General features: G+C 52.0%; 3 protein-coding genes across 4 annotated transcripts; 2 read left to right on the top strand and 1 right to left on the bottom strand.

The window, feature by feature from the left end:
* The first annotated feature begins 1,070 nt into the window (after positions 1–1,070).
* On the top strand, positions 1,071–4,380 carry GZMB (granzyme B (granzyme 2, cytotoxic T-lymphocyte-associated serine esterase 1)). Of its 2 annotated transcripts, NM_001242706.1 has the most exon segments (8): positions 1,209–1,245; positions 1,247–1,256; positions 1,258–1,260; positions 2,247–2,393; positions 2,858–2,990; positions 3,228–3,457; positions 3,459–3,482; positions 4,033–4,379. In NM_001242706.1, coding segments are annotated over 8 exon segments (720 nt in total). In that variant the 5' UTR covers positions 1,209–1,217; the 3' UTR covers positions 4,178–4,379.
* A 6,685-nt stretch (positions 4,381–11,065) lies between these two features.
* On the bottom strand, positions 11,066–18,225 carry HAUS2 (HAUS augmin like complex subunit 2). The gene is made up of 6 exons (XM_001516182.5): positions 18,122–18,225; positions 15,801–15,893; positions 14,207–14,276; positions 13,149–13,281; positions 12,304–12,412; positions 11,066–11,853 (listed from the first exon to the last, which is right to left on the bottom strand). Exons 1-6 carry the CDS (start codon positions 18,194–18,196, stop codon positions 11,728–11,730), a joined length of 606 nt encoding a protein of 201 aa, XP_001516232.2. The 5' UTR covers positions 18,197–18,225; the 3' UTR covers positions 11,066–11,727.
* A 1,686-nt stretch (positions 18,226–19,911) lies between these two features.
* On the top strand, positions 19,912–26,960 carry LRRC57 (leucine rich repeat containing 57). The gene is made up of 5 exons (XM_029078438.1): positions 19,912–20,040; positions 22,883–23,021; positions 23,967–24,235; positions 24,425–24,610; positions 25,968–26,960. Exons 1-5 carry the CDS (start codon positions 19,957–19,959, stop codon positions 26,007–26,009), a joined length of 720 nt encoding a protein of 239 aa, XP_028934271.1. The 5' UTR covers positions 19,912–19,956; the 3' UTR covers positions 26,010–26,960.
* Positions 26,961–27,776: the final 816 nt, after the last annotated feature.

A 27,776-nucleotide genomic window follows, 5' to 3' on the forward strand; every position in this document is an offset into this window, starting at 1 on the left:
GCGCTTGAATTTAAAAATTTCTACCTTAGCTAAAGCTTTGTGGGCTCCCATTTCATAAGGGAAAACCACAGAACTCATTTTTTCTACCACATATTTTTATTTTACTTTTGTTGGGGCTGAATAAATATAACAAGAAATATTTAAAAAATGTGTCTTCCTCTAAAATAACTTTTGTCCCTTCAGAATATCTGTCCGGTGTCAGTAAGATTTCTATTTGGAAAATCCACAGTGTGAACTGTGGCTTCACTTTGTGCAACCAATCAAGCGTTGGTTTTTAGATCGAGCGCTTACTATGTGTGGACCACTCAGTGGAAAGAGTCCGGGCTTAGGAGTCAGAGGTTGTGGGTTCTAATCTCAGCTCCGCCACCTGCCAGCTGTGTGACTTTGGGCAAGTCACTTGACTTCTCGGTGCCTCAGTGACCTCATCTGTAAAAAGGGGATTAAGACTGTGAGCCCCAAGTGGGACAACCTGATGAGCCTGTATCTACCCCAGTGCTTAGAACAGGGCTCGGCACATAGTAAGCGCTTAACAAATACCAACGTTATTATTATTATTACTAAGTGCTTGGGAGAGTAGGATGCAACAGAATTAGCAGACAGGCTTCCTGCCCGTAATGAACTTACAGCCTAGAGGGGGAGACAGACATTAAAAGAATGAACGAGTAATTTATAATATATAATTTAAAGATATGGACGTGACTGCTGTGGGGTTGGGGCGAATATCAAATGTCCAAAGGTCACAGATCAAAGGCGTAGAGGATGCAGAAGGGAGAATAAGGAAGCTCCAGGGGGCTCACGGTGACTTTTAAAGAAATCCTCATTCAAACACATAAAAAGCTGTTTGACCATATTCGACGAGACGGCTTACAGCTTTAACCCCCATTTCGCAGATGTGGTGACAGGGCAAAGACGTGAAGCGTCTTGCCCAAGGTCACAGACAGACAAGTGGTGGAGGAGGGATTAGAACCCAGGTCCTTCTGACTCCCAAGCCTTTCCACTAGACCACGCTGCTTCCCATCTCAGTGGCACTGGATAGGAAGGAGGAGGGTCAGCTTTCTTTGTCGACTCGAAGAGATTAGACAATAAATGCGGCCCGGGGGTTTCTGTGGTTCCTGATCCCTCCCTTCCTGCCCAGGAGGCGTGGGGATGGTGCTATAAGACGTGAGGCTGCTAAGACCTGCAGCTGACTAGTGCAGAAGAAGATGAAGTCCTTGCTTATGTTCCTGCTCTCTCTTCTCTTTCCCCCTGGAGCAGGGGCTGGTGAGTCCAGGGGGCCTTCCCCCATTAACCCCACCATTTTACCTCAGCAGAATCATCTTCTTCTCTCTCTTTCTCCATTTTCCTCCTCTCTCCTTTCCTCTTCTTCTCCCTCCATTTTTTATGGGATTTGTTACCAGGTACCAGGCGTTGTATGAAGTGTTGGGGAAATACAAGATAATCAGGTTGGGCACATTCCCTGTCCCACGCGGGGCTCTTTGGGAAGGTGAGCATTAGAGAAGAGCTGGATTGTAGTGAGGTGAGGTAGGAGGCGACAAGGTGATCGAATGCTTTAAAGCCAGTGGTGAGGAGTTTTTGTTTGATGTGGAGGTGGATGGGCAACCACCGGAGTTTCTTGAGGAGCGGGCAAACGTATCCTGAACGTCTTTGTAGAAAAATGATCCGGGCAGCAGAGTGAAATACGGACTGGAGTGGGAAAAGACTGAAGGTAGGGAGGTCAGCAAGGAGGCTGACACGGTAACCAAGGCAGGATGGGGTAAGTGATTGGATTAAAATGGTAGCATTTTGGAAGGAGAGGAAAGGATGGACTTTAGCGATGTGGCGACGGTGGAACCGAAAGGATTTAGTGATGAATTGAATATGTGGGTTGAATGAGAGAGAGGAATCAAGGATGAGTATACGGGCTTGTGAGAGAGGAAGGATGGTGGAGACTTCTAGTGCTGTACCACTAGTGGAACAGCCCGGTGTTGAGAGACTTATCGGTCTCCCCATTTAGACTGTAAGCTCGTTGCGGGGGGGGAACGTGTCTGTTATAATGTCATAGCGTACTCTCCCCCAAGCGCTTAGGACCGTGCTCTGCATCCAGGAAGGACTCAATAAATATGATCGACGGACCGACTGATTGACTGGTCTGCCCTTTCTCCAAAACAAGGCGCTGGCTTCCTTCACTTCTGGCCTCCCAGGTCGGGAGGACTCAGGTTTGGGCCTGGGACTCACCTCTTCCTCGGGGTTGGTGGGTCTGTTTCAGGGGAGATTATCGGCGGCAGGGAAGTAAAGCCGCACTCTCGCCCGTACATGGCGTATTTGAAATACTACAAGAACGGCAAAGTGCACGAATGTGGGGGGTTCCTGGTGAGAAAGGATTTTGTGCTGACAGCTGCTCATTGCCGTGGAAGGTGAGACCTCCCCTCCCCACACCCTCTCTCCTCCCTGGGAGGGGTCCCAGGGGCCTGGGAGACTGAGTCCTTAGCCGCACGTGAGGCAGAAGGAGATAGAGAGAGAGAGTTTGGGGTGTACCCCATGGTTGCCTTCCTCTGTACCAGGGTCGGGCGGACTTTTTTTTTGTTTAAATGACATCGGTTAAGCGCTTACTATGTGCCAAGATAATCGGATTGGACACATGGGGCTCATGGTCTTAATCCCTACTCCCTACCTGAGGCCCAGAGAAGTGAGGTGACTTACCCAAGGCCTCACAGCAGACAAGTGGCAGAGCCGGGATTAGAACTCAGCTCCTGACTCCCAGGCCCGGCCTCTATCCACTAGGCCGTGCTGCTTCAGAACCACCCTGGGGGAGAGTGAGAAGCCTCATCATCCATTTGTAAATTACGCCAGTATTCCTCGGCCTTTTCTCTTCCCATAGCAAAATGGGGGTCCTTCTCGGGGCTCACAGCATCGCATATCGAGAAGCCACTCAACAGCGAATCCCTGTAGCGGAGAAATTCTCTCACGACTATAACAACCGCACCCACGTCAACGACATCATGTTACTTAAGGTGCCACCCCCTCATTTCTCCCATCTCCCCCTGCCCCCATGACTGTCATGTCAGTTGTCACCGTCCTGGAAGGAGAGTCCTCAAGGGCTCAGCTGCCCCTGTTCTTCCCGGGGAGGGGGATCTGGTCACTCCCCCTGGGTTCCTGGACGTGAGGCCCAGCTCTCTGGGGAGCGGGAAGGGTTGCTCAGTTGTCTGTCACCGGATCCGTACCCCATCCTCTCCTCCTTCCACTCCTAGCTGGTCCACGCAGCGAATATGACAAAGGAGGTGAATGTCATCCGTCTGCCTTTGCCGGTGACTAACGTGAAACCCGGTACCACGTGTTCTGTGGCTGGATGGGGGATGATGGGAGCGAACGGTCCCAAAACGAGCACGCTCCAGGAGGTACAGTTAGAAGTGATGCCTCCAGCCCAGTGCTCTTTCTACAGAAGTTTCCAACCCTCTTGTCAACTGTGTGTGGGGAACCCCAAATCGTATAAGTCCTCCTACAAGGTAAGAGACCTTCCCCTGTACGGTGCGGCTGGGGCGGGTCCCCTGGAGGGTGGGGACAGCAGATACCCCAGGGTGGTGACAGCTGGAAACCTCTCCAGGCCCCTCCGGCATCGGTTCTCTAGGGTGTCTGCCATCAGGGGCATTTGGTGACTGAGTCAGGACCCTCTGCGTGGGAAGGAGTCGGGATCGGGGCCAGAACGATGCCCGAAGGAGAGGGAGAGGCTGGAGGATGGGGAAGGGAGAGGGTGTTCCTGACTCCCCTCAGGAACTACTGGGGATGGGATTTCTCCTTCCCCATCTGACAAACCGGGAAGGGAGTGGGGAGGGAAGGCAGCCTGATTCACAGCACTTAGGTCCATATCCGTAATTTATTAATTTTTATTAATGTCTCTCCCATTCTACACTGTTTGTTTTGAACAGCGAACAGGTCTACCCACTCGGTTTTACTGCACTCTCCCAAAACCTTAGTACCTCTGCACACATTAAGCATCGGTGCTTAATGAATACAATCGATTGATCGATCGATTGTCCCCCTCTGTTTTGTCCTGCAGGGAGATTCAGGAGGCCCTATGGTGTGTGGAAAGCAAGCCCAGGGCATCGTCTCCTACGGGAGATGGGCCGGGAAACCTCCCAACGTCTATACTCGCATCTCCTTTTATCTTCCCTGGATCAAGGAGATTCTCCAGAAGAATTAGTTTCTGATCCCTGGCCAAGGTGGAAAGTCAGGCTTCTGGCCCTGCGACAGAGCCTGAGCCATCGTCCCTCTCTCTCTCCTCTGGGCTTCCCTGAGTGTCCTTGGTGAAACCCAGCCCCGACCGCAAGCCCAGGGAAAAATCCTTGTCTGAGCACGCGGTACCCGGCTGGTGGGTGGGATGTCAATAAACCCCAAATCACAGCATGTGGGATGTGTGTGTCTCCTTTAAGAGTAATAAGAACATTTATTGAGCTCCCACTGGGTGTGCACATTCCCTGCCCCAAGAAAGCTCACACTTTAACCGAGGAGGAAGGCATAAAAGTACTTACAAATAGAGTCATTAAAATAAAGGTTCTCACCTCCTCCAAGAGGTCTTCCCAGACTGAGCTCCTCTTCTCCCTCTACTCCCTCTACCACCCCCCCTTCACCTCTCCGCAGCTTAACCCTCTTTCCCCCCCATTTCCCTCTGCTCCTCCCCCTCTCCCTTCCCATCCCCTCAGCACTGTACTCGTCCGCTCATCTGTATATATTTTCATTACCCTATTTATTTTGTTAATGAAATGTACATCGCCTCGATTCTATTTAGTTGCCATTGTTTTTACGAGATGTTTTTCCCCTCGACTCTATCTATTGCCATCGTTCTCGTCTGTCCGTCTCCCCCGATTAGACCGTGAGCCCGTCAAACGGCAGGGACCGTCTCTATCTGTTGCCGACTTGTTCATTCCAAGCGCTTAGTACAGTGCTCTGCACATAGTAAGCGCTCAATAAATACTATTGAATGAATGAATTTTACTAGTTAGGAGCAGCGTGACCTAGTAGAGCGAGCACAGTCCTGGGAGTCATTCATTCTGCACTTTGATCTTGACTCTTTTCAGTTGCATCTGCATTTTTGAATGGTATTTGTTAAGCACTTGCTATAATAATAATAATTTGGGTATTTGTTAAGTGCTTACTATGTACCAAAGCACTGTTCTAAGCGCTGGGTAGATACAAGGTAATTAGGTTGGCCCACGTGGGGCTCACAGTCTTAATTCCCATTTTACAGATGAGGTAACTGAGGCACAGGGAAGTGACTTGCCCCAAGTCACACAGCTAAGTGGCAGAGCCGGGATTAGAACCCAGGACCTCTGATTCCCAAGCCCGGGCTCTTTCCATTGAGCCACGCTGCTTCTGGTATGTACTGGGCACTGTGCTAAGTGCTGGGGTAGATGCAAGGTAATCAGGTTGGACACAATCCACGCCCCACGTGGGGCTCACAGTCTTAATCCCCATTTTACAGATCGGGGAACTGAGACACAGAAATATTATGTGACTTGCCCAGGGTCACACAGCAGGCAAGTGTCAGAGCCAGGATTAGAACCCAGGTCTTTCTGACTCCCAAGCCTGGGCTTTATCTACTAGCCCATGTTCCTTCTCTTATTTACGGGAGTCCTTCACAGTCAGAGGCATCGTCAAACACGGTACCTTGACTCTAGTATGGGCCACAGAAGACAATGCATTTTGGATTCCAAACTGCAGAGTAAAATTGGTCTTTTAAGAAGAAAACATTTTGGACAGTGTTGGAAGTGAGACCTGTGGAAGGGAGTCTAGCATATTAAAAAAAATCTACCTTAGCTGAAGCCGTGTGGGCTCCCGCTTCATAAGGGAAAACCACAGAACTCATTTTTTTCTACCGGATATTTTAATTTTACTTTTGTTGGGACTGAATAATCATATACACCAGCAGGAGCGAGGTTTAAAAAATGGCGTCTAACTCAACTAACTTTTGTCCCTTCAGAATATCTGTCCGGTGTCAGTGGGATTTCTATTTGGAAAACCCACGGTTTGAACTGCGGCTTCACTCTGTGCAACCGATCGACGGTATTTATCGAGTGCTTACTATGTGCAGAGCACTGTACCAGCGTTTAGGAGGGTACGACGGAATAGAACTGGCAGACATGCTCCCTGCCCATAATGAGTTTATAGAGGGGGAGGCAGACATTAAGAAACAAATAATTTATAGTATATCATTTAATGACGGCTTCTCCCGTCATTTATTTTTGCCAACAGTGCTGCTTTAAAAATTGCCACCTGGAGCCGGTCTTGTGGTATAGTTGCCTTTCGTGATCAAAGAAGGGGCAGGATGGCCTAGTGCGTACAGCACAGGCCCGGAGTCAGAAGGACCTGGGTTCTAATCCTGCCTCTGCCACTCTGCTGCTGTCTGACCTCGGGCAAGTCGCTTCTCTACGCCTCCGTTATCTCCTCTATAAAATGGGGATTCAAACTGAGCCCCAAAGTAGGACACGGTCTGGGACCAACCTTATTATCCGGCATCGACCCCAGTGCTTGGTGCAGCGCCTGACGTATAATCAGCGCTAACTGAATACCATTAAAAAAAAAGTCACGGATGCTTGTGGTTGGGCTGAAAAGGTCAGAGTGAAACCCACAGCCCCGATCAAACGCCCACAGAGGATGTCGTGTAACGGGGTTGTCGCGTTTGTGGTCGGCAGCGCCCGTGTCCACCCCTTATGCAAGGCTGAACGAGCGCGCGGAGCAAAAGCGAGGGTGACAGAGAGACTAGGTGTGAGTCTAATTCTTTTGACAGAGAGAAGGCATGCCGTTTGGGAATTTTCTCCTCTCTGATGTCCTCAGTAGCGGAGGGAACCCGTGAGTCAGCAACTGACAAGGGCTCCAAAGGTTTGCTCTGAAGCAGTCTCACTGAATAAGGTCAAACAACTTTTAATGTGCTTGAATGGGGTTTTCCTTAAACTCACTGGAAGCCCCTGGAGCTTCCTCATTCTCCCGGCTGCTTCCTCTATGCACTCGGATCTGTGGCCTTCGGACAATTGGAGTCGATTAGACTGTAAGCCCGTCAGCGGGCGGGGACTGTCTCTATCTGTTGCCGATTTGTACATTCCAAGCGCTTAGTACAGTGCTCTGCACATAGTAAGCGCTCAATAAATACGACTGAATGAATTTGGGGCCCACGAAGCCCGAGCCTCCACCTGGGAGGACAAAGACGGGGTCGGGCCGTGCTCTCCCTTCGCCAGCCGGGTCTCGGCTTCCCAGCTCAGGGCCGGACCGGACCGGACCAGCCCTCCCCGCCTCCGGGGCACTGGCCTGGGCACTCGGAGGACCTGGGTTCTAATCCTGTCCCTGTGTGACCCTGGGCGAGTCACCTCGCTTCTCTGTGCCTCAGTTACCTCATCCTTAAAATGGGAATTAAGACTTTGAGCCCCATGTGGGACAGGGATTCTGATGCCTGACTACTCGTTTTGTTTTTCCGTCTCCCCCTTTCAGACTGTGAGCCTGTTGGTGGGCAGGGATGGTGTCTATCTGTAGCCAAATTGTACATTCCGAGCGCTTAGTACAGTGCTCTGCACACAGTAAGCGCTCCATAAATACGACTGAACCCGATCCGCTTGGGAGCATGGGACTGAGCATCAAAAGGTCATGGGTTCTAATCCCATCTGCAGAAAGAGCACAGGTTTAAGAGTCAGAGGTCACGGGTGCTAATCCCGGCTCCGCCGCCTATCGGCTGTGTGACTTTGGGCAAGTCACTTGACCTCTCGGTGCCTCTGTTCCTTCATCTGGAAAATGGGGATGGAGACTGTGTGCCTCACGTGGGACAACATCACCCTGTATCTCTCCCAGCGCTTAGAACAGTGCTCGGCACACAGTAAGCGTTTAACAAATACCAACATTATTCTTCTTCTCTGTGCCTCAGTTCCCTCCCCTGTAAAATGGGGATGAAGACTGTGAGCCCCACGTGGGACCACCTGATGACCTTGTATCTACCCCAGGACTTGGAACAGTGCTTGGAACATAGAAAGCGCTGCGTGGCTCAGTGGAAAGAGCCCGGGCTTGGGAGTCAGAGGTCATGGGTTCTAATCCCACTCTGCCACTAGTCAGCTGTGTGACTGTGGGCAAGTCACTTCACTGGGCCTCGGTGACCTCATCTGTAAAATGGAGATTAACTGTGAGCCTCACGTGGGACAACCCGATGACGCTGTATCTCCCCCAGCGCTTAGAACAGTGCTCTGCACACAGTAAGCGCTGAACAAATACCAACATTATTACTATTAATACATACCATCAGGAAGCGCTTAGAACAGTGCTCTGCACACACTAAGCGCTGAATACCAACATTATTATTATTAATACATACCATCAGGAAGCGCTTAGAACAGTGCTCTGCACACAGTAAGCGCTGAATACCAACATTATTATTAATACATACCATCAGGAAGCGCTTAGAACAGTGCTCTGCACACAGTAAGCGCTGAATACCAACATTATTATTAATACATACCATCAGGAAGCGCTTAGAACAGTGCTTTGCACACAGTAAGCGCTGAACAAACACCAACATTATTATTATTAATACATACCATCAGGAAGCGCTTAGAACAGTGCTCTGCACACAGTAAGCGCTGAACAAACACCAACATTATTATTATTAATACATACCATCGGGAAGCGCTTAGAACAGTGCTCTGCACACAGTGAGCGCTGAACAAACACCAACATTATTATTAATACATACCATCAGGAAGCGCTTAGAACAGTGCTCTGCACACAGTAAGCGCTGAACAAACAACATTATTATTATTATTAATACATACCATCAGGAAGCGCTTAGAACAGTGCTCTGCACACAGTAAGCGCTGAACAAATACCAACATCATTATTATTATTATTAATACATACCATCAGGACTAGTATTACTAGAACGCCACCAGAGGGGGCGCACTCCTCCCGCAGCCACTGGGACGCTCGGGGCCTCCGAGGCTCAGTGCGCCTGCGCCGCTCCCCGCCGAAGCCCCGCCCATCCCACCCAAGCCCCGCCCCACTCTGCGCATGCGCCCTCAGACTTTCGGGGCCAGGTGGGGATTTAAAGGGCCAGAAGCCCCATTTCCCTCAGCCCCACCTGGAGCACGTGGACTGTGTTTGACCCGACTGCCTTTTCTCTCTCTACCCCAGCGCTCAGTACAGTACCTGGCACCTCCAGTGGTTGCCCATCCACCTCCACATCAAGCAGAAACTCCTCATCACTGCCTCTAAAAGCCCTCATTCACCTTGTCCCCTCTGACCCGGCTCCCCCCGCTTGTCTGCTGGGTGATTTGGGGCATCACTTCACTTTTCTGGGCCTCAGTTCCCTCATCTGTAAAATGGGAATGAAGACTGTGAGCCCCACGTGGGACAATCTGTTACCCTGTTTCTACCCCAGCGCTTAGAACAGTGCTCCGCACATAGGAAGCGCTTAACAAATACCAACATTATTACCACAGTGCTGAAGTTCAAATGTATTTATTGAGCACTTACCGCGTGCAGAGCACTGTACTAAGCGCTTGGAATGTACAATTTGCCTACAGATAGAGACCATCCCTGCCCATAAGTGCTAAACCCAAACCACAATTATTATTATCCCAACACCAGTTTTGTATTACCACTTATTGACCATAATTTTTTTTTTAACTTTCCTTCTCATTCTTATATCCTCTAGACTGAAAGCTAGTTGAGGGCAGGGAACGTTTCAGGACTCTCCCAAGCGCCAAGGTGCTCTGCACATAGTATGTGCTAAATAAATGCCACTGAATGATTTTATCCTGCAATTTTTCAATCTCTAAACCCTCCTTACCTGCCTAAACTATTGACCCGAGCTCCTGCCCCTACTGCTTTTTTAAAATGGTAATTGTTAATAGCTTACTATGTGTCAAACACTGTCCTAAGCGCTGGAGTAGGTGCAGGTCAATTAGGTAGGACACTCCCTGTCTCGCATGGGATTCACAGTTTACGCAGCTTGGCTCAGTGGAAAGAGTCCGGGTTTGGGAGTCGGAGGTCATGCGTTCGAAACCCGGCTCTGCCACCAGTCAGCTGTGTGACTGTGGGCAAGTCACTTCACTTCTCGGTACCTCAGTGACCTCATCTGTAAAATGGGGATTAACTGTGAGCCTCACGTGGGACGACGTGATTACCCTGTATCTACCCCAGTGTTTACAACAGTGCTCTGAACATAGCGCTTAAATACCACATTATGATTATTACATAAGCCGTTCCGCCGCTCATGTCCAAAACAGAACTCCTTATCTTCCCTCCCCAACCCTGTCACTGTAGGCCGCACCACCACCCTTCCTGTCTCTTAAGCCGATAACCTTGGCGTTAACCTTGTCCGCGTTCTCATTCAACCCACGTATCCGATCTATCATTAAATCCTACGTCGCTAAAACCCACCCTTTCCTCTCCATCCAAACTGCTACCGAGTTAATACAATCACTCAACCTATCCCTCCTGGATTTCTTCATCAACTCCTGCCTCTCCCCACTCCAATCCATATTTCACTCTGCTTTCTGGATCACTTTTCTACAAATACGGTCAGGACATGTCCTCCCACTCCTCCAGTGGTTGCCGATCCACTTCCGCCCCCAAAACAAATGCCTCACCATTGGCTTTAAAGCATTTAATCCCCTCGCCTCCTCCTGTCTCACCTCACTTCTCTACTTCTCCAACCCAGCCCGCACTCTGTGCTCCTCTAATGCTGACCTCACTGGGTGTCCATCTCGTCTATCTCGTCGCCGACCCCTCGTCCACATCCTGCCTCTGGCCTAGACCGACCTCCCTCCGCAAATCCGACTATTACTTTCCCATTTCAAAGCCCTGTTGAAGGCACATCTCCTCCGAGAGGCCATGTCTGACCAAGCCGTTACTCTACTTTGTTTCCCACCTGCCACCCTGACTGGCTTCCTTTGTTCTTCGCCCCTCCCACAGCACTTACACGTACACATCGGTCGCTTATTTATTTCTATTCATATGTCTCTCCGCCTCTAGACCGCAAGCTCGTTGGGACGTGGACTGTGTCCAACCTGATTTGCTTGTATTCACCCAGTGCCTGGCACAGAGTAAGCGCTTCACAAATACCACCATTATTTATTATTATTTCTTCTTCTGGCTCACTGGTTCTCCGCTTTCGCTGGGTGAAGGTTTCTCGTTCTTGTCACAAAGAGGCCGCTCCTTATGTGAAGCGAAAGAGCGCGGCTACAATTCACGGTACGTTTATTTCTGAAACTGGCTGCCGGCTAGAAGAAGAACAACTCAGAGGTCGGAGGGCAATCCCGCCTAGAGACCCCAACACTTTGCCCGGCTTTTTAGGCTGCACTCACTGAATTATCGAACCGGATCCTTCTGTCAGATCTCAGAAGACAAAGAGACCCAGGAAGCAGAGACGAGGCTTGCCTCCCAAGGAGGGTGAAAGTCACGGCCATCCTGAAAAGCCTAGGAAACTAAATAATGGACTCTAATGGCTGTCAAGGCCAAGACCACCGCCTTCGGTGGCCACTAATACGACATTTTACTCCCACTCCACTCTTGCGAATCCCAAGGCAAATGCCAGCACCAAATTATATATGTGTTTCGGGCTTTTTCAGTGCTCCTGGCCCAGGAGGTCACAAATTCTTGGGGCTCAGTCTGGCATGAGCTTCACCCTCCCTGTAGGAACTAAATGAAAATGATCCGCCATTGAACTGTGAGAGGAGGCGTGGGAGACGTCCAGTAGACGCGCTTTAGAAGGCAACCTCAGTTATTAAAGAATGTGGGGATAGAAGAAGAAATGTCCTTTTGCTCTTCTCTCCACTTCAATATATGCTCTGCCAGCTCTTCCGTCTCTGACACCAACAAGTCCATCTTTGTCAAATCCTTGTCCTGGAACAAGCCACGGGAAGGAGGAAAGAAGTGAGGCACAGAGACACGGGCCGGAGGTGATTCTCCACCAGCGACTCCAAATTCCCAGTGGGAAGAATTCAATTATAAAGTGTAAAATGGCAATCTCCTTTCCCTGGGAGTCTCCGACCTCTGAACTGCAAGCTTATTGTTATACTGTACTTACCCAAGCGCTTAGTACGGTGCTCTGCACACAGTAAGCGCTCAAAAAACACGACCGACTGATTAATGGGAGTGGGGAGGTCAAAGGAATTTCAGGAGGGCATTTGGCCACTAAAATATCGAGGACTATCACTGTACTCTATAGAGCTGTCATTCCTTTCTTTTTGCTTTTTGATAGTATCTATTTAGCGCTTACTACGTGCCAGGCACTAAGCGCTGAACTGGAAGGCGAAACCATCACTGGGGAAAAGTGCCATTTTCGTTACTCACCATGTTTTTTAGAGTGGAATCTAAATGAGGGATGCTTCGGATGATCTCGAGATGGGATTCTAGCTTGTCGATGAAGGCCACCGCCAAGTCTAGCAATTCCACCACAAACCTGGGACAGAGCCAGAGGCAGGATGGAAAAGGAAAGGAAAGAGAACGTATCAAAGGTTCAGTTGGCCGGATTCTTTTCCGGCTCCCTTTCGGTCGTCCCTTCTTTCCCCAACCTTTAAGTCCACTGCTCCGCACAGAGTAAGTGCTCAATAAATACGTCTGATTGACTGTTCGACCTTTGTTCCTGCATCAGAGGAAGAAGATCTCTATGCAGGAACGGTTAGTGTCACTGACAAACCTCCAGCACTTTAAAATCAAAAGGAACCAAGCCGTCACCACCAAAAATCATAATAACTGTGGGACTTGTTAAGCACTTACTAGGTGCCGGGCACCGTACTAAGCGCTGTGGGGGATACAAGCAAACCAGGTTGGATGCAGTCCCCGTCCCCCACGGGGCTCGCAGTCTTAATCCCCATTTTACAGACGAGGGAACTTAGTGGACTTGCCCGACGTCACAGAGCAGACAAGAGGCAGAGCAGGGATTAGAACCCAGGTCCTTCTGACTCCCAGGTCCGTGCTCTAGCAGGGATTAGAACCCAGGTCCGCGCTCTACCCGCTGGGCCACGGATATTGCAGTGAGGCGGTACCGTGAACAGCCCGTGCTAGGCGAGGAGCTCGACTCAACACCCAACATTTTCACCGACGAATCGCTCCGGGGCTGAACCAAGAGTACATCGCATCTTCAGCCCGTGGTTCGGACGTTCAACCCGCCACCCGGCCCTCGGCTGGCACCTGACCTGTGGTACGTGGCTTCGATCGGCAGGTTCTCCTGACAGAGAGGTTTCATCAGTCGCTGTTGGAGAGATCTCTTCTCTTTCAGCACGGCTTCCAAGTGGCTGTTCATGCTTTGTAAGGCACGGCACTTCTGAGCTACGCTCACAAACACACCCCAAAACAACAGCCGGGGGTCACAATCCATCCGACGCAGCGGAGGAAATACCACCTTTCTCAAGCCCATTTTCACCGTGCCGCTCCTCTTCGATCGTTCCCGATTACCTTGCGCATGCGATTAACGCACCTGATCGAAGGCGCCGGCCTTTCCTCCCACTCTCTTCAGCTTGTTGCTGCCCCAAACCCATCCACCCGATTTACCCCTCCAAGCCCTCACCCCACGCCATTCCCCCTGCCCTGATGACCTCCCGCAACTCTCCATAAATCACATCTCTCGTCCCTATACGGCCTCACAGAACGCTTTTTACGAGGCCTCTGGTGAAGATTCTCAAACCCCTTTAGATCCCTCACCCCACGTCGTCTCTCCAAACCAGCCGGGTGGAGTAATTCTAGTACCCGAGCCTCCAGCTCCACCCTTCTTTCTCAGTTATCGAGTAGCTCACCCTTAACACGCACATAATTCTTTAGTTATTTACACATCTATATTTTATTTACATTCGTGTTTATTGACCTATTTCTTTGTTATCGTCCTGGCCAGGGCCGACTCTTCCATTCTTTTTCTGACTACTTCTTCCCAAATGACTGAGGAACGCCATCTCCACTTCCCTTCTTCCACCTGGTTTTCTGACATCTCACTTTTTGCTAGCTGTGTTTCCTGAGATCAGGCGGGAGAATAAATACCAATCAATCAATACCACTGAGGGATGGAGTGAGAAGCCGACTGAAACTTGTGGAAAGGTGAAGTTTTGGAGGATCTGAACCGATTGCCGTTTGATATCTGAAGACCACTTGGAACCACACCTCAGAGGATCTCTGCATGACATTTACATTTTACTACTAATACAGCAGGCCCCTCTCAGGTGATTCTAGCCTTCGGCAACCACCGTCTGATAAGCGTACTCACCTAGATAGAAAGGATGAGCAACATCTGCTGAATCCCTTTCCAATTTCAGAAGTTCTATCTCCAGGTTTTTCTACGAAAGACAGTTGGACTGATTCAGAAAGAGCAGCATGGCCTAGTGGTAGAGGACTGGGTTCTAATCCTGGCTCTGTCACTTGTCTGCTGGGTGACCTTGGGCATGTCACTTCACTTCTTTGTGCCTCAGTTACCTCATCTATAAAATGGGGATAAAATGTGGGATAGGGACTGATTAGCTTCTAGCAACCCCAGCACTTAAAACCCTGCTTGGAAAATAGTAAGCACTTAACAAATATAACAAATACGGGGGAGGGCAGTAATCAATCAGTCAAGGGTATTTATTATTAATGGTAATAATAATGGTATTTGTTAAGGGCTTACTAAGTGCCAAGCATTGTTCTAAGCGCTGGGATAAGTACAAGATTATCAGGTTGTTCCACGTGGGGCTCACGATCTTAATCCCCATTTTACAAATGAGGTAACCGAGGCACAGGGATGTGAAGTGACTTGCCCCAAATCACACAGCTAAGTGGGGGAGCTGGGATTAATAAAAATAATAACAACAATCATGTTGGTATTTGTTAAGCGCTTACCATGTGCAAAGCACTGTTCTAAGCACTGGGGAGATACAAGGTGATCAGGTTTTCCCTCATGGGGCTCAGAGTCTTCATCCCCATTTTACAGATGAGGGAACTGAGGTCCAGAGAAGTGAAGTGACTTGCCCAAAGTCACACAGCTGACACGTGGCGGAGCCGGGATTAGAACCCACGGCCTCTAACTCCCAAGCCCGGGCTCTTTCCACTGAGCCACGCTGCTTCATCCCAAGTCCGTGCTCGTTCCACTAAGCTGAAAGCTTACTGTGGGCAGAGCACTATAACTGAGTGCTTGGGAAAGTACAACAATTTAACAGACACATTCCCTTCCCACTACGATCTTACAGTCTAGGGGAGGAGACCAACATTAATATAAATAAATTATCGATATATACATAAGTGCTCCGGGGCTGGGGGCGGGGGGTGATGGTGAATAAAAGGAACGAGTCAGGGCGATGCAGAAGGGAATGGGGAAAAAAAGAAACGAGAGCTTAGTCAGGGACGGTCTCTTGGAGATGGGCCTTCGATAAGACTTTGAAGGCGGGGAGAGTGATTTCTGTCGGATATGAAAAGAAGGGCGGTCCAGGCCAGAGGCAGGGCGTGCGGGAGATGTCGGCAGTGAGATAGATGAGCTCGAGGGAGAGTGAGTAGGTTGGCCTTAGAGGAGCGAAGTGTGCGGGCTGGGTCACAGTAGGAGAATGGCGAGGTGAGGTAGGAGGGGGCAAGTAGATTGAGGGCTTTAAGGTCGAAGGGGAGGAATTTCTGTTGGATGCCGAGGGGCTGGACAATCACTGGAGGTTCCTGAGGAGCGGGGAAACATGGACTGAACGTTTTCGTAGAAAAATGATCCGGGCCAGCAGAGTGAAGTACGGACCGGAGCGGGGAGAGACGGGAGGCTGACAGTTTCTGTTTGACGCGGAGAATAGGGCAGGAATACAGAGTAGGAAACCCGCGAGCTCATCGATGGCCCCCATGAGAGATTTCACCTGGTTGATTTCAGCCTGAATGTCTGTAATCTGTTGCATCCTGGAGAAGCGCTCAAAGCAGGGCGCTTGGGGCTCAGGCCAGCTCGGCTCCTCCTAGGGTGAGAAATCAGAGATGGCAGCGCAGATTAACGGAGATAAACGCCAGTTCAGAGAAAACGACAACATCTCACCGGTCACCGACCACTTCCGGGTTGGTTGAATAGGGAATCCTCCCGATCTACTCTGGCATCGGCCCAGCTGGGAAGGTGGTTTCTTCAGGGCTTAGCCGGTCTGATAATCATTGTCTCTTTGAAAAACACACCAGCCGTTCCACGGGTCACTTGCGAAACAATCTTCAAAATAATCCCTCAGCTAATTAGGGGGGCCGCCAAACTTTCCAGGTGGCCCCACCTCAAGACAGGCCACGTGTGAGTTAAATAATCCACGGGGCTGAAGGTCCCGGTGATAGAGATTACGCCAGTTTTGGCCGTATCAGAAATCCAGCCAGGACACAGCCCATCCAGAGTCACCAGATGTCCAGGTCCGCGTAAACCTACACGGTCTCCGACGTTGAGAAAAGTAAAATCGGCTCGTATTTTTTGCATCTGACTACAGGGCATCTGATTATAACACAGACATTTCCACCATCCCAGCCTGGGAGCTACTGAATCAACGATCGATCGCGTGATATCCCTTTAGACTGAAAACTCGTTGTGGGCAGGGGATGAGGCTGCCAATTCTGTCACTCTCCCAAGAGTTAAGTACAGGGCTCTGCACCGGTGAATCGCTCAATCAGTACGACTGATTGATGATACCTAAATCCTCCTTGTCTCTCTTCTTCAATAGTATTTATTGAGCGTTTACTGTGTGCACAGCACTGCACTAAGCGCTTGGATTGTACAATTCGGCAACAGATAGAGAGAATCCCTGCCCAATGACGGGCTGACGGTCTAAACGGAGGAGAGAGACGGCAAAGCAAAACAGAACAAAACAAAAACAAGACCAGATCATCAAGATAAATAGAATCAAGGAGACATACACCTTATTAACAAAATAAATAGGGTAATAAATAATATACACAAAAGAGCATAGTGCTGAGGGGAAGGGGGAAGAGCAGAGGGTGGGGGGGGAGCTGAGGGAACGGGAGAGCTCAGTCTGGGAAGGCCTCCTGAAGGAGGTGAGCTCTCAGTAGGGCTTTGAAGAGGGGAAGAGAGTGAGTTTGGCGGAGGTGAGGAGGGAGGGCGTTCCGGGACGGCGGGAGGACGCGGGCCGGGGGTCGACGGCGGGATAGGCGAGAACGGGGGGCGGCGAGGAGGTGGGCGGCAGAGGAGCGGAGCGTGCGGGGTGGGCAGGAGAAAGACAGAAGGGAGGAGAGGTAGGAGGGGGCGAGGGGATGGACAGCCTTGAAGCCTAGAGTGAGAAGTTTTTGCTTCGCGCGGAGGTCGACAGGCAACCACTGGAGGTTTTTAAGAAGGGGAGTGACGGGCCCAGAGCCTTTCTGCAGGAAGATGAGCCGGGCAGCGGAATGAAGAACAGCGTGGCTCAGTGGAAAGAGCCTGGGCTTGGGAGTCAGAGGTCGTGGGTTCTAATCCCAGCTCTGCCACTTGTCAGCTGTGTGACTTTGGGCAAGTCACTTCTCTGGGCCTCAGTTACTCCATCTGTAAAATGGGGATGAAGGCTGTGAGCCCCACGAGGGACAACCTGATGACCTTGTATCTACCCAGCGCTTAGCACAGTGCTTGGCACACAGTAAGCGCTTAACAAATACCAACATTATTATTATTACTATTAAAGAGCCCGGGCTTCGGGGTGAGAGGTCATGGGTTCGACTCCCGGCTCTGCCACTTGTCAGCTGTGTGACTGTGGGCGAGTCACTTCACTTCTCTGTGCCTCAGTTCCCTCATCTGTAAAATGGGGATTAACTGTGAGCCTCAGGTGGGACAGCCTGATGCCCTTGTGTCTCCCCCAGCGCTTAGAACAGTGCTCTGCACATAGTAAGCGCTTAACAAATACCAACATTATTATTATTATTAACAAATTGATTATATTATCGATGCCTGTCTACTGGTTTGGTTTTGCTGTCTCCCCCAGTCTAGACTGTGAGCCCAAGGTTGGGCAGGGATGGTCTCTCTCTGGGGCCCAACTGTCCTCACCCAAGCGCTTAGTCCAGTGCTCTGCACACGGCAGGGGCTCCCTAAATACGACTGAATGAATGAGGAAATAGCATGCATTCATTCGATCGTATTTCTTGAGCAATTAATAGGTGCAGAGCACTGCACTGAGCGCTGGGCATGGACAGTTGGGCGTGATGATGATGATGCATCGGAAGGAGAGCTGCTCACCCCGCCGCCGGGGTGGAGGCTCCGCTGCAACCGCCGCAGCAGCAGCCCCGGGGCGCTGCAGGCCTCGGTCGCCATGGCTCCGCCACCCTTCCCCCCTCCTCCCCGTGACGTCACCCAGGGAGCGCGCATGCGCGGTGGGAGCGAGCGCCACGTCGGTGACGTCCCCGAGGGCGCGCGCATGCGCGGTGGGAGCGAGCGCCACGTCGGTGACGTCCCCGAGGGCGCGCGCATGCGCCAGAGGGCGCGAGGCGGAGGGCGGCCAGAGGTGACGTCACAAAGGGGGCGCGCGCGAGAGAGAGGCGGGGGGCGGGGCTCGAGCGGGTGACGTCACAAAGGAGGAGGGAAGGGCGAGGCTGGAGCCGCGCAGGCAGCTTTCTGCCTCTAATAATAATAATGTTGGTATTTTAATAATGATGTCGGTATCTGTTAAGCGCTTACTCTGTGCAGAGCACTGTTCTAAGCGCTGGGGGAGATCCAGGGTCATCAGGTGGTCCCACGTGAGGCTCCCACCCTTTAATACTAGAAATAATAATAATAATGTTGGCATTTTAATAATGATGTTGGTATCTGTTAAGCGCTTACTCTGTGCCGAGCCCTGTTCTAAGCGCTGGGGGAGATCCAGGGTCATCAGGTGGTCCCACGTGAGGCTCCCACCCTTTAATACTAGAAATAATAATAATAATGTTGGTATTTTAATAATGATGTTGGTATCTGTTAAGCGCTTACTCTGTGCCGAGCCCTGTTCTAAGCGCTGGGGGAGATCCAGGGTCATCAGGTGGTCCCACGTGAGGCTCCCACCCTTTAATACTAGAAATAATAATAATAATGTTGGTATTTTAATAATGATGTTGGTATCTGTTAAGCGCTTCCTCTGTGCAGAGCCCTGTTCTAAGCGCTGGGGGAGATCCAGGGTCATCAGTTTGTCCCACGTGAGGCTCCCACCCTTTAATACTAGAAATAATAATAATAATGTTGGTATTTTAATAATGATGTTGGTATCTGTTAAGCGCTTACTCTGTGCAGAGCACTGTTCTAAGCGCTGGGGGAGATCCAGGGTCATCAGGTGGTCCCCCGTGAGGCTCCCAGGCTTCATCCCCATTTGACAGTTGAGGGAACTGAGGCCCAGAGAAGTGAAGTGACTCGCCCACCGTCACACAGCCGACAAGTGGCAGAGTCTGAATTCGAACCCAGGACCTCTGACTCCCCAGCCCGGGCTCTTGCCACTGAGCCCCGCTGCTTTTCTGAATGAACGAACTGTACATTCCCAGCACTTAGTCCAATGCTCTGCACAGAGTAAGCGCTCGAGAAGCAGCGGGGCTCAGTGGCAAGAGCCCGGGCTGGGGAGTCAGAGGTCGTGAGTTCGAATCCCAGCTCTGCCACTTGCCAGCTGGGTAACCGTGGGCGAGTCACTTCACTTCTCTGGGCCTCAGTTCCCTCATCTGTCAAATGGGGATGAAGACTGGGAGCCCCACGGGGGACATCCTGATTCCCCTGGGTCTCCCCCAGCGCTTAGAACAGTGCTCGGCACATAGGAAGCGCTTAACAGATACCTACATGATTATTATTAACAAATACCAACATGATTATTATTAACAAATACCAACATGATTATTATTAACAAATACCAACATGATTATTCACACCTATCCTGACGATAAATACGATTGAAGGCCCGCGGGAGGGCGGGGCCCGCGTGGGTGACGTCACGGGGGCGGGGCCGAGTGGGTGACGTCACGGGGGCGGAGCCCCGGGGCCGGGCGCATGCGCCGTGGGGGCCTCTGCGGGCCGGGCCGGGGTCGGTGGGCCGCGGGGTCGGGGGTCAGGGGTCAGAGGTCATGGGCAACAGCGCGCTCCGCGCCCACCTGGAGACGGCGCAGAAGACGGGCGTCTTCCAGCTGACGGGCCGCGGGCTGACCGAGGTGAGCGCCTCCCCCCCTCCCCCCCCGGGCTATGTACTGAGCGCCCACTCGGTGCCAAGCACCGCCCTGAGCGCTGGGCTGCACGCCAGCCCACCGTGGTGGACGCAGCCTCCCTCCCCCCCGAGCTGTCATTCATTCAAGAGCATTTATGGAGCGCTTACTAGGCGCAGGGCACTGGACTAAGCGCTTGGGACGAACAGGCTTTCATTCATTCATTCAAGAGTATTTATGGAGCGCTTACTAGGCGCAGGGCACTGGACTAAGCGCTTGGGACGAACAGGCTTTCATTCATTCATTCAAGAGTATTTATGGAGCGCTTACTAGGCGCAGGGCACTGGACTAAGCGCTTGGGATGAACAGGCTTTCATTCATTCATTCAAGAGCATTTATGGAGCGCTTACTAGGCGCAGGGCACTGGACTAAGCGCTTGGGACGAACAGGCTTTCATTCATTCATTCAAGAGTATTTATGGAGCGCTTACTAGGCGCAGGGCACTGGACTAAGCGCTTGGGATGAACAGGCTTTCATTCATTCATTCAAGAGCATTTATGGAGCGCTTACTAGGCGCAGGGCACTGGACTAAGCGCTTGGGACGAGCAGGCTTTCATTCATTCATTCAAGCGTATTTATGGAGCGCTTACTAGGCGCAGGGCACTGGACTAAGCGCTTGGGACGAACAGGCTTTCATTCATTCATTCAAGAGTATTTATGGAGCGCTTACTAGGCGCAGGGCACTGGACTAAGCGCTTGGGACGAACAGGCTTTCATTCATTCATTCAAGAGTATTTATGGAGCGCTTACTAGGCGCAGGGCACTGGACTAAGCGCTTGGGATGAACAGGCTTTCATTCATTCATTCAAGAGTATTTATGGAGCGTTTACTAGGCGCAGGGCACTGGACTAAGCGCTTGGGACGAACAGGCTTTCATTCATTCATTCAAGAGTATTTATGGAGCGCTTACTAGGTGCAGGGCACTGGACTAAGCGCTTGGGATGAACAGGCTTTCATTCATTCAAGAGTATTTATGGAGCGCTTACTAGGTGCAGAGCACTGGACTAAGCGCTTGGGATGAACAAGTCGGCAACAGATAGAGACGGTCCCTGCCGTTTGACGGGCTCACGGTCTAATCGGGGGAGACGGACAGACGAGAACGATGGCGATAGATAGAGTCGAGGGGAAGAACATCTCGTAAAAACAATGGCAACTAAATAGAATCGAGGCAATGTACAATTCATTAACAAAATAAATAGGGTAACGGAAATATAGACAGTCGAGCGGACGAGTACAGTGCTGTGGGGATGGGGAGGGAGAGGTGGAGGAGCAGAGGGAAAAGGGGAAAAAGAGGGTTTAGCTGCGGAGAGGTGAAGGGGGGGTGGAAGAGGGAGTAGAGGGAGAAGGGGAGCTCAGTCTGGGAAGGCCTCTTGGAGGAGGTGAGTTTTAAGTAGGGTTTTGAAGCTGTCCTTCCAGGCGCTTGGTGCGGTGCTCTGCACAGAGTGAGCGCTCCACAAATACCCCCGAATGAAGTGACTTGGCCAAGGGTCACACGGCAGGCGGGGGGCGGGATTCATAATAATAATTAATTGTTCTCGTCTGTCCGTCTCCCCCGATTAGACCGTGAGCCCGTCAGAGGGCAGGGACCGTCTCTATCTGTTGCCCATTTGTCCATTCCAAGCGCTCGGTACGGTGCCCCGCACAGAGTAAGCGCTCGATAAATACTATCAATAATAATTGTTCTTATCTGTCCGTCTCCCCCGATTAGACCGTAAGCCTTGTCAAAGGGCAGGGACTGTCTCCATCTGTTGCCCATTTGTCCATTCCAAGCGCTCAGTACGGTGCTCTGCACAGAGTAAGCGCTCAATAAATACTATTGAATGAATAATTAATGATGGTATCTGTTAAGCGCTTACTCTGTGCCGAGCACTGGTCTGAGCGCTGGAGGAGATGGGGGGACAACCTGGTTCCCTTGTGTCTACCCCAGTGCTTAGAACAGTGCTCGGCACATAGTAAGCGCTTAACAGATACCAACATTATTATTATTATTATTATTAGATCGTCCCCCGTGGGGCTCACCGTCTTCATCCCCATTTGACAGAGGAGGGAACCGAGGCCCAGAGAAGTGAAGTGACTTGCCCAAGGTCACACCGCTGACAAGCGGCGGAGCCGGGATTAGAACCCATAACCTCTGACTCCCCAGCTCGGGCTCTTTCCACTGAGCCACGCTGCTTCTCTTCTCTACTATCTCCCTCACTAGACTGTCGGTCCCTTAGAGGCCGTGATCCGGCCTAAATAACTCTTCGGAACTCTCCCAAGCGCTCAGTACAGTTGAAAGAGCGCGGGCTTGGGAGTCAGAGGTCGTGGGTTCTAATCCCCGCTTCACCACTTATCAACTCTGTGACTTTGGGCCAGTCACCTCACTTCTCCGCGCCTCAGTGACCTCATCTGTCAGATGGGGATGAAGACCGGGAGCCCCACGGGAGACAAGCTGATCACCTTGTGTGTACCTCAGCGCTTCGAACGGTGCTTGGCGCGTAGTAAGCGCTTAATAAATAAGAATAATGGTATTTGTTAAGTCTTTACTAGGTAATAATGTTGGTATTTGTATTTGTTAAGCACTTATTACGTGAAGAGCACTGTTGTAAGCGCTGGGGTAGATACAGGGGAATCAGGTGGTCCCACGTGAGGCTCCCAGTCTTCATCCCCATTTGACAAATGAGGTAACTGAGGCACAGAGAAATGAAATGACTTGCCCGCAGCCGTGCAGCTGAGAGGCGCCGTTCCGTCGTCATTATTACTATTATTGAGCGCTCAGTAAATAACCACCGATTGCCCCCGCCCACCCCAGTTCCCCGAGGAGCTGCAGAGGCTGACGAGTAACCTCAGGACCATCGACTTATCCAACAACAAGATGGAGAGCCTGCCTCCCTTGCTGATCGGGAAGTTTACCCTGCTGAAGAGCCTCGCCCTGAACCACAACAAATTGAGTACGACCCGGGGGCGGGGGGCCGGGGGGGGGGGCGGGGGAGACGCCCCCCCGAAAGGACCAGACCCCTCCATTGAAGGCCCACCTCCTCCAAGAGGCCCTCCCTGACCGAGCCCCCCGTTCCTCGTCTCCCGCTCCCTTTTGCGTCACCCTGACTCGCTTCCCCCTCCCAGCCCCACGGCCCTTAGGTACTCATCTGTCATTTCTTTATTTCTATTAATGTCTATCCCCGCCCCCGTCTAGACGGTAAGCTCGTTGTGGGCAGGGAATGTGTTTGTATTGTTGTATTGTCGTCTCCCAAGTGCTTGGGACGGTGCTCTGCACCCAGTAAGCGCTCAATAAATACAGCTGAATGAATGAGTACACTATAAACTCACCGTGGGCAAGGGATGGGTCGGCCAGTTCCGTCGTACTCTCCCAAGCGCTCAGTTTAATATCCCGCACGTGGCAAGCGCTCGATAGATACAACCGACCGGCCGAAGCGGAGTCCCTTGAGGTTCAAGGGGCGGCGGGACGGGTTTCTCCACCGACAGCTTTCCGTGGGGCTGGGTAATACGAATAGTAATAATATTTGTTCGGCGCTGGGGTCGATACAAGCAAATCGGGTTAGACGCAGCCCCCGTCCCCCACGGGGCTGACGGTCTTCATCCCCATTTTACAGATGAGGTGACCGGGGCGCGGAGAAGTGGAGTGACTCGCCCCAGGTCTCACAGCATTAGAACCCAGGGCCTTCCGACCCGATCCGCTTGGCCACCGTGCTTCTCGACCCTACGGGGCGCGGGGCCGGGCTGGGAGGAGAGATGGGCCCGCCCGGACTGCGGTGGAGAAACGCCACCCGAGCGGCCTCCGTCTAGGGGGACGCCGGTCGGGCGGCATCGCCCGGCGGGGGAGGGGCGGACGCTGCTTCTCTCCGCCCGGTCCGACCGTTTCTCCTTCGCGTTGCCAGCCGTTCTGCCGGAGGAGTTGTGCAAGCTGAAGAAACTAGAGTCCCTGCAGCTGAACGACAACCACCTGACCCAGCTCCCGGCGTCTTTCGGGCAGCTGTCGGCCCTCAAGACCCTGAGCCTCTCCGGGAACCGCCTGCGGGCCGTGCCCGCCCAGCTCTGCGACCTCCGCCACCTGGACGTGGTCGATCTGTCCAAGAACCAGATCCAGAGCGTGCCCGACTCCGTCGGCCAACTGCAGGCCATCGAGCTCAACCTCAACCAGAACCAGGTTCCCCCGCTCGTCCCCGCATCTCTCCGCTAAGCCCGCCGGGGGTCGGGGGGGGGTCCGTTTCTCGTCGCGCCAAAGGCCGACGCTCGCGGCGAGTGGGAGGGAAGGGTCGGGGGAGGAGGTCGGGGGCGTCTAACGACCGCCCTGCTCTCTCTCTCTCTCTCTCCGCCCCGTCGGCCGGCTGGACAGATCTCTCAGATCTCCGTGCGGATTTCCCGCTGCCCTCGTCTCAAAGTCCTCCGCCTGGAAGAGAACTGCCTCGAGCTCAGCATGCTTCCCCAGAGCATCCTCAGCGACTCCCAGATCTCCCTGCTGGCCGTGGAGGGCAACCTCTTTGAGATCAAGAAACTCCGAGAACTGGAGGGCTACGAGAAGGTGGGGAAATCCCGCTTTTCTCCCGTTGGCCCCAGCAGGGAAGCCTCTTCCTACCCGGGGCCGGAGGGACCCGTCTGCCCCTCCGTCAGTGTTAGATGCGGGGAATGTGTCTGTTGATTGTTACAGCCTGCTCTCCCCAGCGCTCAGTACAGTGCTCAGCACCCGGGAAGCGCTCGATAAACCCGTTGGGATGAGCGAACCAGCTAGGACTCAGAAGGCCGTGGGGTCTTATCCCCGCTCCGCCACTTCTCTGCTCTGGGATCTTGGGCCAGTCACTTCTCTGGAAAGGGCCCGGCCTTGGGAGTCAGAGGTTCATGGGTTCGAATCCCCGCTCTGCCACTTGGCAGCCGGGTGACTGGGGGCGAGTCACTTCACTTCTCCGGGCCTCAGTTACCTCATCTGTCAAATGGAGATGAAGACCGTGAGCCTCAAGTGGGACCACCCGATTCCCCTGTATCTCCCCCAGCGCTTAGAACGGTGCTCTGCACATAGTAAGCGCTTAACAAATACCAACACTATTATTATGATTATTTTCTGGGTCTCAGTTACCACATCTGTAAAATGGGGATTAAGATTGGGAGCCCCATGTGGGACTTGGACTGTATCCAACCTGATTAATTTGTATGGACTCCAGCGCTTAGAACAGTGCCTGGCACATAGTAAGCGCTTAACAAAAACCACGAAAAAAATAAATAAAAACAAGTAGGCCCAAGGCCTTTCATTTTCCTAAGATTTGAGTCACGCTCTCCTCCTCAGATGACTTGCCGTCAGTCCCGACCCCCTGCTTGGCAGGCCTCAGTCCCGCCCGCTTGCGGTGGTTCATTCATTCAATCGTATTTATTGAGCGCTTACTATGTGCAGAGCGCTCTACGTACAGTGCTTCAGTTTCAGATTGAGGCGGAGGGGACGCATTTTGGGTCCGCGTGCTAGACTCGCTAGGGATAAGCAAGGTGGGATTAATAACGGTGTTTCCTGGGGCTCTCTACTCAACCTTCCTTGCCATGGGCAAATCGCTTAACCTCTCTGTGCCTCGGTGACCACATTTGGACGAAGGGCCGAACGGTCCGTCGAAAGGGTACAACAAATCCCAGTCTGTCGAGTCGCCCTGTTGGGCCGCCGTGTTTTTCTCTGTCGGGAAAGAATTTCCCTTCATAAGCTTCAGGTGACCTTCTGCGTCCCTGACCTGCTCCCTTTATTCATCGGCCCCGGAGCGCGTCCGTCCGTCTCCCCTTCTAGACAGTAAGTTCGGTGAGGGCAGGGAGTGTGTCTGGTGTACTCTCCCACGCGCACAGTTGAGCTCAGTACACATTCAGCGCTCAATCAGGCTGATCCGACCCTCTGTGTCTTTGTGGTTCAGTACATGGAGAGGTTCACGGCCACCAAGAAGAAGTTCGCATGACGTCAGCCGGGACTACGGGCGCCGCACGGTCACGTGGAAGCGGAATCGGGAGCAGGGGCCCCGCTGGCCGAAGGAACGGTCTCTCCCGCCGTCGCCCAGGATGACCGCGGTGGGCAGGTGAAGTAAGCGAAGGGGCACGGACCCCGGAGCAGACCACCACCCCTCCCCCCCCCCCCCCGGGCACGTCCGCTGCCGCTTCCTTTTCGAGGCTCGCCGTGACCAAGCTAAACCGGAGAGGGTCCAGAGACGACGGAGGGTCCTTCGCCGCGGGCCAGGCCGAGGGGGACGCGTCTCCCGAGCGTCACCGGGTGCGGGACCCGGCTGCCGTTTCCAGGGTGCGCCGAGATCCTGCCCGCCAAATAGTTTGCTTGGAAAGCCTGTATTTAACTTCCGCATGTCACCCATCGCTCCTTCACGTTAAACCCCCCCCCCCCCCCAAACCCTCCCTTTGGATACTTTTATGAAGCACAAGAAGTCCCGAGGCCGTTGCGATTCATCCTCAAGTGCAGGGTTCTGGCGGTATCGTTGACGCTAAGCAGTTCGGATCAGAGTCTGCTGGATTCTCTGCTAGTCTAGATCATTGTTTTTCCCCCCTCCATGTTGGTTTGTCCACCGTGTCTGGTTCGGATGGGCAGTGGGTTGAACCCGGGCTCCTTCAGACTCGTTACTTTAGAAAGATTCTCATTAGGGGTGCGGCCTTGCGCGTGGAAGTGCCTAAATCACGTATGCGCGACAGTAACGGGGAAAGCATCGTAGCCAAGATATTCCGGAAGCTTTTGATTAGAAGTACCGGCTAATCCACCTCAGACCTCTGTCCCTTTGCTTTCGTAACGCCTATTCACAAGCCATCGCTGAGACAATTTTGGTTTTTTTAACACTACTGTGTAGATCGGGGTGTTCTCTGTAAAATGGTCTGGAGGATGTATAAAATTAAACCTGTTTTTCAAACGAGCTTGGGCTCTTACATGCAACTAAAGGGGCAGAGGCGGGTCCGCGGTGGAAGAGGAACTCGCCTCTGAAATATTCAGGTATTTTGGGACCTAGGTCAGAGTTTGAGAATGGAGATAAATTTGTCATTACTACCTGCTGGGAGAGAACTTTCAGTGAAATGATTGACTGGAAAGCCCTCCTACCCCCCTGCAAAATAGTTATGTCCTTTAGTGGGACAAGAAACCCACCCCTTGTATTTATTGAACACTTTCTACAAAGCCCTAATGAATGGGCCCGGAAAAAATACACAAGAATTAGATACGGTCCCTACCCCTCGAGGAACTCCCGATCTCAGAAAGGAGGGGGAAAGAGGCCTGGTGGGTAGAGCCCGGGCCTGGGAGTCCAAAGGACCTGGGTTCTAATCCCAGCTCCGCCACTTGTCTATTTGGTGGCCTCGGGCAAGTCGCGTCTCCGTGCCTCGGTTACCGGTAAAATGGGGATTAAGAGCGTGAGCCTCATGTGGGGCAGGGACTGTCTAACCTGATTAGCTTCCATCTACCCCATCGCTCAATACAGTGCCTAGTATAAAGCAAGCACTTAAATACCACCATGAAAAGGTCGGCGACAGACTATCGCGTATCCCTTGCTTTAGAAGTTCAGCGGTGAGCTCCTGGACAACAGGGGCCGGGTTCTAATTCTATTTAATCTTCCCCAAGTGCCTAGTACGGAGGAGGATAAGGATTTCTAGTACACGGAAACAGTAGGGATTCCCTTTAGCATGGGTACCTGTTTCCTTCTTTAAGGAAACTCGTTAATTTTTACACCCTGTATTCTAAG

This window comes from Ornithorhynchus anatinus, chromosome 13, assembly GCF_004115215.2.
Source record: "Ornithorhynchus anatinus isolate Pmale09 chromosome 13, mOrnAna1.pri.v4, whole genome shotgun sequence".
In the NCBI taxonomy this organism is placed as follows: domain Eukaryota; kingdom Metazoa; phylum Chordata; class Mammalia; order Monotremata; family Ornithorhynchidae; genus Ornithorhynchus; species Ornithorhynchus anatinus.